Source organism: Pagrus pagrus (genome assembly GCF_965226575.1).
Source record: "Pagrus pagrus genome assembly, chromosome: 8".
NCBI classification, from domain to species: domain Eukaryota; kingdom Metazoa; phylum Chordata; class Actinopteri; order Spariformes; family Sparidae; genus Pagrus; species Pagrus pagrus.
In genome coordinates, this window is record NC_140192.1 from 22,868,299 (window position 1) to 22,885,294 (window position 16,996).

The 16,996-nt window shown below is 41.9% G+C and overlaps 1 protein-coding gene across 3 annotated transcripts in view; it reads right to left on the minus strand.

Moving 5' to 3' along the window:
* Positions 1–1,198: 1,198 nt before the first annotated feature.
* Positions 1,199–16,996, minus strand: part of rhobtb4 (Rho related BTB domain containing 4) — a 44,745-nt gene continuing 28,947 nt past the window's right edge. For all 3 annotated transcript variants that reach the window (XM_084360158.1, XM_084360159.1, XM_084360157.1), the window contains 8 exons: positions 16,108–16,293; positions 15,054–15,873; positions 14,696–14,915; positions 13,614–13,732; positions 7,608–7,758; positions 7,290–7,378; positions 7,020–7,125; positions 1,199–6,667 (listed from right to left, as the gene is read on the minus strand). In XM_084360158.1, coding sequence (XP_084216284.1) covers positions 6,489–6,667; positions 7,020–7,125; positions 7,290–7,378; positions 7,608–7,758; positions 13,614–13,732; positions 14,696–14,915; positions 15,054–15,873; positions 16,108–16,293 — 1,870 coding nt within the window. In that variant the 3' untranslated portion in view covers positions 1,199–6,488. The remainder of the gene's footprint in view (positions 6,668–7,019; positions 7,126–7,289; positions 7,379–7,607; positions 7,759–13,613; positions 13,733–14,695; positions 14,916–15,053; positions 15,874–16,107; positions 16,294–16,996) is intronic.

Consider the following 16,996-nt stretch of genomic DNA (forward strand, 5'->3'; position numbering starts at 1 on the left):
ATTTATATGGAATATAGATTATGTTGATAGATTATTATGTTCCCTTTTTCTAAATCTACTATTTAATGTAAACCTCTTAGTGGAGACTTGTGTGAGTGCCAAAGTGTCAAAGTGCAGTGCAGGTTGTACCTCATTTTCTGTAACTCCCAACCCTGCACCAAACCTAATGTATAATAATAATAATACAATTAGATAATTTGATGCTGGTGAGTGTTATGAGATAATCCATCTTGAAACTGGTGATTCTGATAAGATGACTGAATAGAAACCATCAACAGAAAATCTATCAAAGTTAAGTTCATCTGGATGTTAGACACAGTTTGTTTTCAAATTGTCTGTTTTTGTAGTGCCCAATGTTGTATTTAAGACTTTTTAAAACATTTTTTTTTTTACCATTAATCACTTCTTATATCTTCAGTTTCAGTGCTAATGTAATTATTATGTGTTTGACTGATACTTTTCGATGAGTCTAGTCGTGCTGTAAAATATATTTAAGTGTACATTTTCTGAAACTAGGCTATTTTTGTTTTTACAAACTCTAAATACAAAACAGTATTAGTAGCTGCATCCTTCTACCTATTTTGGAAATTTACATTACCTGGTGTTCCATCTTGAAATTGACAGTGTTGTTAAAAGTATTTAAAAGTCATACTTGAGTAAAAGTAAAGATCTTGTGTTCAAATATCACTCTGGTAAAAGTCCTCCATACAAATAGTACTTGAGTAAAAGTCTTTAACTATCTGATATTAAATGTACTATAGTATCATAAGTATTGTTTGGCAAGAAAGACTTATATATCAAAAAGTACAAGTAAAAGCAGATTAAACATATATTTATATTTGTATGTATACTGTATAATAGCTGTTGACCAGTTAATGACCTGGCTGATTATTGAGCATTTTTCTGACTATCACAATTAGTGTTTGTTTGTTTTGTTTTTTTCCTGATTGCTGATAAATAAATTGCAATCTGCAAAGTAACTAGTAACTCAAGTTATCAAATAAATGTAGTGGAGTAAATGTACAATATTTGCCTCCAAATGTAGTGGAGTGGAAGCATAAAGTAACACAAAATGTATAACTCAAGTATCACTGGAGCCTGAGCAGCATTAAATGGAACGAAGAATATACTTAGATATCAGAAAAGTCTATGAATTACACAGAAAAACACACAATAACAACCATGAGAGACAAGTTCAAAAGATTAACAGTTTTAATAAAATCCATGTCAAACATCAAAATACTGAAATGGCAAAAAAAGAAAAAAAAATCGACTTTTGTTTTCTTTTTTCTTAATTTTGTACAAATCACAGTGGTTCAAAAATATTACAAATTTTTAGTTCCAAAACATTTTTTGCAAAAGCAGCAAAACATTCTGATTGTTGTGTATTTTCTTGAAAGCCCTTGATAGTTGTTTTTTTGTGAGTGTGGTGTGCTCTTTCTTTTGCCTTTTATTGTAAAACACACAATTACATGAGCAGTAAATGTTAATGAAACTCATACGAGTCAATGGAAACAAAAGTGCTTAACAATACTATACAGTATATACCATCCACTTAAAAATTACAGTATAGACCAGGGGTTAATCACACCATGTCTGTCTATATGAACACCTTCCCTGTCCTGGGTCTGTCTGTGCATACAATCCTATGTATACACCAGCTTAGTTAATAGATACAGTGTAGTGAGCAGTTATAAGGTGAGAGGTTATTTCCAGATGGGAATAATATCGAATGTACAACACCGGACTGTACTTTGGATAACAACTATCTTCATTAATGCATGATATACTGTATATATAGTCGTCACAGCGAATATCTGCCTTTAATCCAACCAGCAGTTCACAGATGTTGTTCCCCAACTTAGAATACACGACTTTGTGTATGATTGCAACATAAATTGCCGCTAAATAGTGGAAGCAAAAGAGTATATACTTGAACTGAATTTGAGAGAAAGAGCTCATGAGCAAGTGGAAAAGTAATAAGTAAATATAAACGCTCAGCATACTTATCAAAAAAGTCATATTAGGCTACATAAGAGAAAGTGCAGGCACCTGAAAGAGTGCGAAAACATTTTAAAACTGCTGGTTTGCTGGGTTTCTTGGTCATCTCATAACTTTTCTGTTGCGTGGCTTTAGCATAGATGATATTATACTAAGCTTGTAAAGCTCCATATCTGTGTTATCTTTGCAAGTTATCACTACGACCCTAATAGGCAGCTACCTACCTTAAGATACTGTACATTGAAGAAAGCTGCCTACTTTTCTTTCTGTGCTCACATGTGTGTATTTCTTGGCTTAATCTACTTTATTTTGACCCCAGAAGGCTGCAGGTGCAGTGCCTTCAGCCGTTACTGAGCAAGAAGCGTGAGATTTCACCGAAGGCACAGGAGAGGAGACACCAAAGACTACCAAACACAAGGTGTTCTCTCAGTCACTTGGCCTCACATTTAAAAAGGAGGGTCAGGCCTGAAAACGAACGAGGAGAATGTGAGAGTAAAAAGGATGTGATAAGATGTAGAACAAGACAATCCAAATAAATGTAACTTTGGCCTGTAGGGGTCAGTGTAGAGCAAATATTGAGGGCTGGATAAAGCTAACAAGGTTTTTTTTTTAATTTTGTCCATCTCTCCCTCTCTGTATATATGGTTTTCCCAACCTTTTCTGGCCCATGACTCCATTTTTATTACCCACAATTCACCCCAATAATTAGATAATACTCATATTGTCATTCATTGAAGGTATCCAAATACCCAAGTAAATATAATAGTGATTTTTGCATATATTTCAAACTGAAAGTATTTAATTTATCTTTTTTTATTTATTTTTTTGTTTTTTTACAGTTTTAGAAATTTCCCACAACCCCATGTGCATACCAAATGACCCAAGATTGGGTCCTGGCCCCAAGGTTAAGAACCCCAGAGACATGCAACATGCTTTATCCAATCCCTCTGTCATTACATGCTGGCTAAACCCAAACATTGCACTTGGCTTTCAGCCATTTAGGACATTCTTAAAATATTTGCATGACAACACTGGATTTCAGATCAAATTTAGCTTTTTATGCTTTTTTTTATTATGCCCTCTACCCAAACTCTTCAAAATCAGAAGATGTTTGATTGATTGTATTAACTACAGTAACAGCATAAAAGGAAAAAGCTGTAACATTGTACAGTAGCAACAGATACTCTGCATTAGTTTTCCTAGCAAATGTCCCAGCATATTATAAGTTGTGTATTTAGTGATGCTACCGTAAGCTGTGCTGAGCTAATTTAATAAAACTGAGTTGTGCATAAAGCCACATAGCAAGAAGAGAGCTACTGTGGGATTCAGTGCCTACGAGACCTTAAACAAGAAGCTGGACAAGTTGCGTTATTCAGCTCCTCTCTGAGCAAGTTGTGGGAAAAATTTGAAAGACTTCTCATGCTACAATCATCATGTTTAAAAACAATCTTACATAAGGAACAATTCATGCTAAGCACAGAAAAGGTAGAGTCCTAGACAAAAAAAAAGAAGAAAGTGCATTCCAACACTGAGTGTCATTATAATGACAAAAAGTTAGGCCACCATGCAAATCAACCACATTCTTGCACCCTCCCAGCACACAGGCCAGCCAGTGCTCATTACAAAGTTTTCTCAAAGTCAGTGGTTTTGGAGTTGAACCACAGGAATCAACCCTACCTCTCATTCACCTGGTCAGTGGAGATTTCCAACCATGATGTGAGTCTTTCTACATCCTAATAATTACCAATCTAGAACATAATAATCAAAGGCCATATGATTAGACCAATCTACTGTACTACTTTTTTAATTCAAGGCCGTTTGTCTGCATAAAAACAAGCAGGAGGCCTACAGATTCTCCACAGGCATGGCTCAGAAATACCCTCTAGAAGGATCATGGCTGAGGGTGCAAAAATCAAAGCCATAATCCATTTTACAGTTAAAAGATTATTGTGGTCATTGTCTGCTGTATCCATCATGTCAACCACTGCAGAACCTGTCTGCAGGTTTCAACTGAAATTCCAACTACTTTTTAGTTTTGCCCAACTATAAGGCACATAGACCAAGAGAAGAGGCTTAATGGGTCACACCAACTATTAATAAGACAAATCTAATAGCCATCCCTTCTAAAAAAAAGAGGCCATGGAAGTCCATCCAACCGTCTCTTTTTTAGGTCTCATTTCTAAATTCCCAAAGCCCTGCACTGGGATGAGTTTACAGAAAATCCAGAATATGTGGGCCGCATGAAACGCTGACTGTTCTCTTTTACCCCACTTTCACTCAGTTCAGTGAGGAATCAGCTCAATTCTCACTTGGGTCTCGTGAGATCCTCGCTGACTTCTATTTCAGTGGCTGACAATGACTTTAACACGCCACCCGTGGACCATGGCAGAACGCACCACATGTTTCACACAATCCGTCTATCTCCTAGACTGGTTGCCTGGGCAAAGCTGAGGGGCGCAAACCCACAAATAGAACAACGTGCTAAAAGAATCTCATCACCACAAGGTCTCGTTTTCACATTCGGTCCTAAAGCCCAAAGAAATTAGCACCCATGACGGAAGAAGTCAGACCTGCTCTCGTATGCAGCTATATATCGAGCCGTTTGAGACAACACTCACGACTGCAAATTCAATCTGAAGTAAATGATCAAACACATCCCCTGTTTTGGAATACAAAAGACATTACAAAGTTGTAACCACTGTACATAAAATCAGAAATCTACATATTCTGACAGCACTGACCTATTATGACCTCTTACAAACTGCTAGCATATGGAGAAGAAAAATTAGAAAATGCTCATGTGTCAAATTTGAATACCATCATAACATTTCCGCACGTTCATCGCAGGTAAACACTGAACAACGAGACAGACGCTTAAAATCGTGAACATAACATGTGTGTCTGTGTGTTCATGCGGACACTGTCTTATTGTGTCTGAAGCACCATGTTCGATTCCAGCGAGAGGACTGGAAGGCAATGTCCAGCAGTGACGCCACAGACTGAAAACACCACCACAAGGAAGGATTCAATTATAACAGCTGCCTCCTGCTAAAAAGCACTTTCTCTTTTCTCCTCCGTCCCCTCGTGCTGCTAGAGGAGGCAAGGGAGCAGGACATGAAGAAAGTGAGGAAGAAAGAGATCAAAAAGAACCACAGCTTTGGTATCCAGTATTAGGTGAAAATCAATAGTTTTAAATGCACTACTAACACTGTGAATGTGCTTTAGCTTTATTCTAACACCTTGCAAGGATTTAAGTTATACTGACGAGCTTAATAATAATCGAAGCGAGAGTAAAGAAATCACAGGCATAGAAAACTCCTGTCACTTAGTGTGAGGGTTAGTGCCGGGGCCCTGAGCAGTGCTGCCCCCGGTGGTGTAGGGGTGTAAAGGCAGGCTGGCTGAGGTGCTTCAACGCAACCTAGTGGTCATGGACGTTACAAGCAGATTTGTTTAACACTGTGTCATTCCTCCATTGCAGAGGTATCAAGTAAGGCTAGCCCTCTTTACCCCCGTCATTGCTATTGAGGGGTCACTTTGAATGTCTCTGAAGTGCAGTTTGGTGAATCCAACTCATTTTGCTTTTTTTTTTTTCTTGCACGTGTGGTGTGCAGGAAGAGCGGGTTGGAGGTGCAGGGGTGGACCACATCAGTAATACACTGAGGGTTAATCGAGCCTCCGGACTGGAGCATTCTAACTTGCTAATGGTTTTCAGGGTTGCCCTTACATTCAAACTGGGAATAACGCTCATCCTTAACACGTCCTGGGAGAAGTGTGCGCCATTAACCCTGATAAGAGTGTCCTAGAATATATATATATATATATATATATAAAGGTCAAATAATATCAAAGTAATTATTATACTGCAAGTGTCAGTTCCTGGGAATCCAGTGCTGGTTTTAGAGGGGTGGATCTTTTGCACGGGTCTGTGTGTGCAAGCTAACAGTCTGCGTAGAAGTGAAGGCAGAGGTAAGCTCCACAAGAGGAGCTGCGGTGGTCAATGTGTAATAGTCTTTAAGGTCAATGTGAAGGATGGAGACTGAGAGAGATAGAGAGCCCTTGCTCCCAGTCCAATCACTCAAAGGCTGGGACACCTGCTGGTGGCGGGACAGAGCTCTTGTGGAGGAGGGGACGAGGGGCTGCACTGCAATGCCGCAGACCCTTATAGAAATCAGGGCGACTGGGAAGCACTCAACTCGGAAGCATCACTCAATCATAACAACACCCAAACACCCACGCACATACCCTTCAGTTAAGTCTACACTTGTCACTCAAGCATCCCAAAAATGCACTCATGAAGTCACCCACAAGTATAAAGAGGCACATACATTCCCCCAGACATGCTGACATTCAGGCATAGTAGCACTGACAGTCATTTCTCCAGTGATAGAGGGTTCAAAGCCGACCTCCTCTATACGCGTTGCGGGGGGGTTAGTTATCCTGGGTGGGATGGCCCAGGTGAGGATGAAGGAGTCAGTGGAAGGAACCCTTTAGGAGACGTGCGGAGAGGAGGACGGGTGTCTCCAGAAACACCAGCCCCGTTTGGTGTGCTGCTTGCGCAAGATCTCCTCCTCACGCTCACGCTCCTTCTGAGAGCGCAGGTAGCGGTCCTCCTCCTTCAGGAACCACACAGGAGGCCAACGCTGTTTCTCAAAATGTCTCTGGTTTTCTGCAGACAGGAAGACAAAGATATGTACAGAAAAGGTGTAGAATGTAATGACACCTTCATTAAACGTGAGATGGACGTTGCCTTTAATGTATTTGATGCTAGATTTTCTTTGCTCCAGAGGGACTAATGTGTTTCTCCTACTATTATTTTTATTTTTAGCTACCGAGCACCAGTACAAAAAAAAATATCAGCCTTCCCACTCGAACCAAATGCTTCCCATGAACAAGTCACGGCATGTTAAAATTGCTCAAACTAGCACTGCACAAAAAACATTTGCAGTAGTTCTACTAACAGAAAAGCTGCAATCTACAAAGACAGGCATGTTATCAGGGTAAAGAAAGACGACGTTTACCTGGAGACATGGCCTTCATGTCTTTGGGAAACTTGCGGCAGATGCTATTATAGTTAGTGCAGATGTGATGGAGACACCAAGCTGATAGTTGCTTGGCATTGTGGAACTGCAAACAGAAAAACAGAAGAAAGGAGAAGTTATTATAGCGAAATAAACATAAAAATCAACTATAAAATTATTATTATTCATCATTTTAGAAATAAAACTTCAAAGGAATCATTAATACAATCTAAATGAATTGTTCTGTAAAGGACAGGGACGAGGACAGACCTGTGCAACCTCGAGGTAAGCCAACACCTGTCCATCAATGTCACCCCCTTTCACTGCCAACTGGAGAAGCTCATCCACAGCATGTTGTTCTGTAGATGCATGAAATGTACATAATCAGGTCAATATTTACTGTTTACGCCCACATTTTTATCTCCATGTCAGAAATTCTTAGTCTGTCTGGAAGTCTGTGTTCATCACAGCTCACTGCATCTACAATCTTTTACTGAGTCATTGATAAAACGCTGTCAAAATCATATTCTCCCACATTTCATTGGGAAATCTTTGCAACCTTTCAACTACTGCAAAGGGAGTCTGTACCTGTGAGGGCGACGAGGCGTGGCAAACACAGGCGGTTGGCCAGAATAATTAGCTCCATGGGCTCCAGACCAGGACAGGGTGTCAGCAGACCGCAGTACAGGAACTCCAACACCCCGTGCATGCAGGCTGTACTTGTGTTTGGAATGGGAACCTGGAAAACAATCAAATCAAGAAGAAACAAAAATAAACACATTTGTTGGTTGGTTGGTTTGTTGGCAGGATTACAGAAAAACTACTGAACAGATTTTCACATGGATGGAGGATGGGTCTCGAATAGACCCCGTTAACTTTTGATGCGGATTCAGATAAAAGGACAGATCCAGGATTTTTTTGTCTCACTTTCTTAAACATTGCGAGACAAATGTGAGATGACACATTTGAGATGTTAACATACAAAATAATATGTTGGCAAATTCATATAGAAATGGGTGAGGTCATATCAATGAAAGCAGTGCAGCGGGTATTTGGAGGTAAAGGGCAGAGGACATGCTGCTCTGGTCACATTCTGTTTGATCTAGACTCAGATGAAAGTGCTGTGATGTGAGCAATATGGCCGAAGCCATGCAATGCTGAGCACAGCAGGCCGCGAGCCCAACCTTAATGCGCATCAAAGCCAATATCAGATTTAGACCCTTTCTGCAAATGAGACAGGGAGAGACAGCGCATTGCATTATGTACATTAAGCTCCTGTTATATAATAAAATAATCTATGAAGACAGGACATGCCAACAAGTATTTGTAATCATTACTGATGACTGGACAACTCCAGACATGCACAGTTAATCAAGTTTAACATCTGGGTAAAACAACTTATTAAGTCCACTATAAAAAACAATCACCTGCCATGACCTCTAGATGTCGCCATACCATCAATTAGACCTTAGCTCCAACAAAGGCACTGATCAAGCTGCTGTTCAGCACATAACTGCATTCCACTTAATTAAATAAATGCAAACAAATGAGCAAGACCTTTTTATTGGCCTAATTACTGTTAGTCAGACCAACATCAATTCAGCGGCAGGTAATTCAGTCAAAGCCCAGGAAGGACGGAAGGAAGGTAGATGAGGATGAGAGCGATGACCTGACCCCTGCAGGTGTGTACCCACTGAGGCGCTCTTTAACCTCCAGTCCCATAACCAATTAGGAGAATGTCAGCTTGGCGCGACTTCTCGTTATGACTAAAATGTCACAACACCCCGACTCTGGAGCTTCAAGCCTCAGCTGGGGACAGGAAGCATTAATGAGTGGACACATTCACTTTGACAGGACATTTATGGATAAGACCAGCTGTACTGACAGGTGTTCTTTTGCCCCCTCGTTCTGCCGTCCAAGAGGTTAATTACATTTTACTGCAAGTTTATTTGCAGAGCAACAAAGCCTGGGCACTGATCGAGCTGCAATGACTAAAGGGGGAAAATTAGATATCAGTCCCCAAAGGGTTTAAAAAACGCACCGTGTGGGAATTGGAACATTTTAAGACATAATGAGTGTCAAATGTGTTACAGTCAAAACTCAAAACTATTTGTGCGAAGGGCAGTGAGGCACGTAGCTGCCACCACAGATAAATTACACAGTTTACGAGAAAGAGTAAGAAAATTGAGGTCATGCTTCCTCTACAGTCAAATTCCAGATAAAAATTCCTGTTAAGTCAAGTAAGAGAAGAGAGAAGTTAAGTAAGAGAAACATGACTGTAAAGGTTAAGTTCGGTCACCCTCATGCCGATAGAAAGTCGGGTAAAGTTTCGTAGCCCAACAACAGTGATGCAGCATTCTCTTAAACAACTGAAGTAGATGGGGGGAAAAACAACCCCCAAAAAACATAAAATCGCTATATACAGCTCATCCAGCGTAATCCCAAGATCTTAAACTGATTTGAAAAGAGGTTATTGACACCCTCTATGTATGATCAAGCTTGTGCACACACTTCAGATGGGACTCTCATACTGTTGTAAAGGACAGAGACAAGGACAGACCTCTTTTGCTGTGAAGCTCCAGAAATGTTTTGTGGACTATGAAGCATGAGGGTGAGTAGATAATGACTGTGATGCACACTGGAGAACAGAAGAACCACGGACACATAGAGCATAATCCAGAGCTGTGTCATAACAATTTCACCGTAAATTTGTAGACTCACCTACACAGCCAGCAAACCGCCAGAATATTTGGACTCATGAGCTTTGATTACTAAAACAAAGATACAACTCTTTAACCATCACTCATGTCTATGGAAACCTATTTATAGTATACAATGTCCATAATTTTGCCAATACCAATAATACTGCAACTAAAAATAAACACTGTTGTTCTGCACAAAACTAAAATAGTCATGTTATCACACAACAGCATGTGCACTAAGATGTATGAGCCTAAAAATACTGAGAAGGAAGTGTGACATGAGCATAATAATAGCACTGCCTGATCATACGCCACACTCACAGATATAGTTACAAGTTGTGCTATAAAGTTTCAGATACTGGATCTATATAACACGCTTCTGAAACCAATGAGAATATTTGTAATATGATATGTAATATAATATACAGTCTATCAAAGGCCAAGGTTAACTTGTCTGTCATACAGCACAGGGTTGCTCAATGAAATGTGAGCTGTAGCCCCTTCATGCTACGTATATAATGTAAAAATAAGAATTATACATAAAATGAAAAAAACTCCACTGAGTGCCAGTCTAGTTGCTCATGTTTTGTGTCCTGAAATGGCAAAAACCCATTCAATTGAATATGTTCAATTTTGTGCAAATCAACATTTTTGGTTTATTTTGAATAGGTACAAGAATATTCCCATGACATTACCCTAAAATCATTTTGGAACTGCTCATCTTCAGCTGCAACCTGTTCACTCAGTTAGGCTGCTGAAACTGTACTAAACGATTTGACTGGAAGCTGCTGAACGTTTAATTAATACTGTTATCTACAAGACCTCTCCTTGTAATTATCGGATTTTCACTTCCTTTATGAAATCTCTGACATAAACATCTCTCAGTACTCTCTCTCTCTCTCTTAGATGACTCTGAATGCAACTGGACCATCTGCTGTGTAAAGGTTGTGTAATTGTGGTATTGTGTCTCCCCATAAAAGCTCTGCTCCTTTTGAAAGGCCAGTGTTAAGTGTTTCAGCAAGCCTTTCTGCTCACTTCCACTGACACTGCTTCTCAAACTACCGTTTTCCCATCAAGATGTGTGCGTCAAACTGAAAGACATTTATAGTATAGTCAGCCAATGGCACAGCAATTCTGAAAATGGAACCTGTGCATTAGCAACGCTTTATCTTTGTCTTTGCAAGGAGGATAGAAGTAACTTTTTAAAGCCAGCTTGTAGTTAACATAAAAAAATCCAGTTCAGAAATAAGCACTGCTAAGCTTTTCAGCAAAAAAAAAAAAAAAAAAAAAAATGCAGATACATCTATATGCAAACATAAATGCTGACAGTTTCATTGTGTAGTCAGTCTTTGAGTCTTTGTCTCCAGGGCACCTGCCATCTTTGCTGTGCCAGCTTTATGCCATAAACAATGCCACAATAGTCACTAACATGAGCCGTTTAGAGTAACCATAGACACCGGCAGCCCACCAGCAGCAAACACTGTGCCCCCTCAGTGATGCTGATGTCCTGTTTTCACCACCGTCCACAATAGCTGCACTGGCTTTTTTTCTCACCCACTCACATGGTGTTTTCTGGAATAAAATCCAGGCTATCCACGTGGACACAAAAAACAAAATGGTTTTCTTTCCCAGGTGTACATCGGTTTTCTTCTAACATGCTTTCTATAACTTTGAGCTTTACACCTAAACTAAATATACAGCATTTGTATTCCTTGTCTGTCTATGTCCATTTGATTACTTCCAATCCTTCTGAAAGCCTGAATCTTTGTAACCTAACCCAGCTGACCTTGAAAGTAACCATACCCCAGGGGATCTGGTTCTGCAACACAGTCCGCAGAGTGGCGACTTAAAGACAGCTAGACGCATGAACTTCCTTCCTGGTGAGGTCAGGTCCGGTGCACAGGCCCTGCCCCTGGAGGAACACCAAGCAACCAGAAGCTGAACTTCAGGTGAGAGGACACCTGAAGCAACCAGATCTGCCACTTGGGGAAGCTGCACTGACCTCGAAAAGAGTGACTCTTCTTGGCTTGTGCTAAAAACGGGTCAGTGAAACATCCTCGATCCACTATCGCAGGCTGCGTATTTGCTGAGTTTCAACCTTGCACGTGGTTTGCAAACAGATGGTAGATCAATCTGATAGCAGGCTTCAAGCTTCCTGAGCTGTAAATCTTCCCATGCTCAGTGCACACAGGTTGCATGATATAATGCATCTTATCCAAGTAACCCATTTACCTAAACGTGTTCATTTGTTGTTTGAGAAGTGCTCTATAGGCCACATGTGAGGACACTGACTCTCAGCCTGTACACATCTGATCTCAGGCATAACACAGACAACTGTCCCATCCAGAAGTCCTCTATTGATACAGCCACTGTTCATGTACATCAGAAAGGAATAAACAGGAATACACAGAGGTCATTAACGACTTTGTGGACTGGTGTGGGCCCAACCACCTTGACATCAGGAGATGGTGTTAGACTTCTGCAGAATGATGCTACAAAGGCTAAACAGATGAACATCCAGGTATTGGATATTGAGATGGTTGGAGCATACAAAAGGAGTGTTCACCTCAACCATAAAATGAGACCAGTCGGACAACATGGTTGTTCCATTCAAAAAGGGCCTTCTCCATTTGCTGAGGGGACTGACTTCATTGGAGTGTGCAGGACACTGTTAAGAACACTCTCGAAACACTGTGGTTTCATCTTTAATCTTCTAGCTCTGTTCTGGACTGCCCTCTGGATTTCATGGAGGAGGTGGGTGAGAAATTGTTAGCGAAGCTGACGTCAATCATTGACAACACCTCTCACCCCTGCGTGAGACTGTGGGAGCTGAAGCAGCTCCTGCAGTAACAGTCTGCTACACCCACAGTTCTAGAGGGAGCACTACCGCAGGTCCCTTGTTCCTGCTCCCACTTTTTAACTGAGGCACGACATAATGTAACACCATCACCCACCTCTTACAACTAGCTACGTTGCACTATTTGTCCCCGGTTATCTAGATCCTATTTATTCATTTTCTATATGTTATTATGTTATTATTACATTATTTATACATGATACATTATACATATTTTATCATATACATATTATACATTTTTCAAGATGTGGGCAACTACTCGACCTTTTAAGATATATTTTCAAACAAGATATAGTTTTAGACAATACTGTATATGTATTGTATTGTATTTTATTCCGTCTGTTAATCAGTCTACACTGATGGGACATGGATCTATATGTTGCGCATACTAAGCTAATATCAGTCTGTGCCATGAATGAATGAATGTATGAGGTGAGTCATAGTTGTAGTCTATTGTGTGACAGTGAAACAGCGCCTGGATGCAGGCGACAGATGTGTTTATAAATGCAGCGACAATACAGACATTTCTTTTACAAGAGGTAGGTCTATATAACCCGAACAAAGTCTCTCCCTCCCTCCCTCTGTTCTCTTTGTCCATGCTCTATGTGCAGAAATCGCAATAATTCTCTATTTTTAGTTGAATGCCTTACATCATATACTGTATATATTACAATTATTTTGCAATTATCCTGTGCAATTATCTATCATCGCCGTATCTGTATAAGTGAAAGATGTACGAGGTACATATAGTTTTTATTTTTATTGAGTACTTTATCACCCATTTCCTCTTTCCACTATTGACCTGCTGTAACAGACTTTTTCCCAGGTGTGGGATCGATAATGTTTATCTTATCTCTTACTGCAGTTGTTGACACAAGCGCTTGGTACAAGCGTCTCGTTAGGTTGCCCCTTAAGGCTGCGACCTGAGTTAACTGCTGTATATTTCCAAGAATTCGGGGACGGAGAAACTCAATCCCTCCTCAAAACGTAAAGATAACTCCATCCTCAAGCTCTTCCCGGTATGTCTGAACTCACCTCTTCAATGTAGCTTTCCATGAAGGAGCCACGGAACATGGCGGCCATCCAGTTGCAGCTGGAGATGAGCAGGGGCTTGTGGGCCGGGAGGCAGCCATCGTCCAGTCGGAACACCACATCTAAAACCGGGGTGGGAAAAGAGCATTCATCTCGTGGAGTGCCACAGAAGCCCAAGCTACAGAGGGGGAAAGACAGACAAGGCAGACGTCCAGACATACACACAGGCAGACAGAAGGCCAGACAGACACACACAGAGACATGGACACAGGTAGACAGACAGAGAGATAAATTGACAGAAGGACAGAACGGCTTTTGACACAGAATACGGGAAGGAGAGTGGACGCAGGGTAGTAGGTCATGAAGTTAATCCTGTGTGGACTCTGGACTAGAGCTCTGGTAGAGAAAGAGTTAAAAGGGAACACAGCAGCTATGTGTAATGACGTTTAATTCCATCTGCTTTTAATATAATGCTGAGAAAAATAGTATAAGGTAAATCTTATCAGCTTATCAATAGAATCTTTTATTCGCATTTTAAAAAAAGATTCCTCGTATCATAACAATGAAGGCAACAGAGAAAGTATAGAAGGGAGTGAATGTGAGGCAGGCTTTGTTCAGATACAGCAGATGCCTAGCACTGGCTGCTTATGCTGTGATAAGCATGCATACAGAACAGCTTAGGGGACAGACAACACAACACGAACACAGGACACAGGAAGCACACAAGAGCGAACACGAGAAAACCAAGCAGACTGAAATGCGCCATCATAGAAATCACATGATGGTTTTAGAAGGACTTCAGAAAACAGATAAACCAGAAACATACAAAATGCATATTTTATACCAAATATTCAAGAACAAATGTACAATCAAATGTACATTTACAGACACTGAAAGAGAATGCTGGAAATTAGCAAAATCTTTTCTGTCTTTCATAATCCACCACTACTCCCATCTTACATTCACCCGCACACACATGCACACACTTACAAACACCCACTGATGCATCAATGGAAAACATCTACATCCACATCAATGCTACTGAAAGCATTGAATGGCACTGAATGGTTGGCACAGTGGTTTACCAGCAAAGGTCCCCTTATTGAGACACTCCTTGATGCGGTTGGCTCTGCGCACATGGAAGGCCTTGGTGATCTCCTGGTTCATGAAGCTCTCCCTGTTGAGAACATTGGCCACCATCATCCGCAGGTCAAACACCTCGAGTAGCTCTGCGATGGTCGCCACCTGCATCAGGTCGCCTCGGCCCTCGTCCAGACTGCCTGTGTACATGTACTGAAGCACCGCCTGAGAACAGAGCAAAACGAGAGGTCAAATATAGAGCTTAGGAACAGCTATCATGACACCAAAAAGCTCTTCGTAATATTCACATCAACAAAATAATTCTCTCCTTATAATGTATGAATACATTTTCAAGTCTATCACCTTGAATGGTTCTTCCTGTATAAGTGCGTCCATGGCTACAACAGTCATGAGTCGTGGTCGTCCCGTCATGGGATCATCAACATGCTCCAGGCACACACTCAGGAACCCCCTTCCCCATCCTGAAAGTGCTCGCCCAGTCCCCAGTGCACCCAGAGAGTACAGAGCTCGGGAGGGGAGGGCATTATCGCTCTGGGAAGTCCTCAAAGAGCCCTGCTGGAGCAGCTGGGGTCGATTCAGGCCCCGCACTCCTCCGTCCATCCCGTCTTTATCAATGTCCAGGCTCTTAGTGCGCCCAGCTTGCTCCTTGGCTCCTCTCCTGCTCTGCTCATCTTCCTCCGCACTCTCCAAGTTTTCCTTGCTCTCCTGTTCCTCCCCCCGTGGCCCCTGACACGATCCACCAAGATCGAGGGTGAAGAGGTCATAGAACTTGGAGCAGGAAGTAGCCAGATAGACTTTGTGTGCAAAGACGCGAGTGGCACCGCCCTGCAGAAGGAAGAGGACATCTGCGCACAGTGGATGGCAGAAAAGGGAATCAGGGCCCTCACCGTCTGCGGGAGGGGGGTCTGGGATGCCCACGATGGGGCGAGGCGGACGTGGAGGCAGGAAGGGCGCCTGGAGAAGGGGCCTCTGGACCTTTTTCAGGTGGGACTTCCAGAACTGCAGGTGACGACGGGAGATGAGGGCAGCTCGGATGGCATTGTCAAAAACATCTTTGACTCCGAACTGGGCAACAATGCTCGTCTCATAGTAGGGAATCCCAAGTTCCTTTGCCACCTCGTGGCCTCTCTCCGGGGGAAGGATATCTGTAGGTTTGATGGGTCTGTGGGACAGGATGAGAGAATGATGACACAATAAAATGACAAAGGTTGTTCTTCACAACACAAATCGATGATAGAGCAGTTGTCAATGTCTTATTTAAAAGGATTTAGTCACCAACTTGTTACATTACTGATCACTGTGTGGAAAACCCCACAGGTAACTCTCACTGAAAGCCACAGTGGCTCATGTTTTATCTGAATTTCTCTGATAATGCCTGACGAAGGCGGCGGCTCACTTGGCTAGGGGTCGTCGTGCACGGTTAACTGCATCCAGGTCGGCATAGCGCAGATCCAGCTGGCAGCCAACAAGAATGATGGGCGTCCGGGGACAAAAGTGCTTGATCTCTGGGAACCACATGGTGCGTACATGGCGCAGGGAATTGGGATTAGCCAGAGAGAAGCACAGCACCACTACGTCAGACCTAGAGGAAAAGGAGGGAGAGAAAAAGTCTTTCAACATCACAGATAAGATAGGAAAAAGATGGCATAGGAGAGCAGATCTGCTGTGTCCTGAGCAAGAGATGTCAGCAGAGAAGACATTAGGTCTTTGATGAAGTGAAGGGGACAGAGAAGAGAGAAAGAAAAAAGGGGTCAGCACTGAGTCACAGACGTCTTGTCAGTTTATGTTAAAACGTGTGTGATATGTGTACGGAGGAAGCCTGTTCAACGGCTGCAAGGCATTGTGGGAGCATGGACAGTGCCATCGTGAAAGCTGGGGTCACAAGACGTGTGTGTGTGCGTGTGCGTGTGTGTGTGTGTCTGGGCCTCTGGGCTGGTGATCTGTGTGGCCCATCGCTCTCTCTCTCCCTTCCTCTTACGTAAATCTCCCTAAGCCCTCCAAGGCTACATGAACCACAAAGAGAAGGCTAAGAATAGACCGGGATACACACATAAATTCATTTCCTCAACCGACGTGTTTGAGCAGGCTGACAGCAGCACTTACAGCTGATCTCTGCTGCTGATTTCTGCGTCATGTTTGTGCATGTGTGCCTGATCCTAGGTAATGGTGAATCAAACTCGGTGTTGAGTGAGACGGATCATTAAGTATCAGAATGAAGCTGACAGTGCAGGAATCTAAAATTCTTCAATGATCTACCACTTAAGAAAAACAAAAACAGCACATGG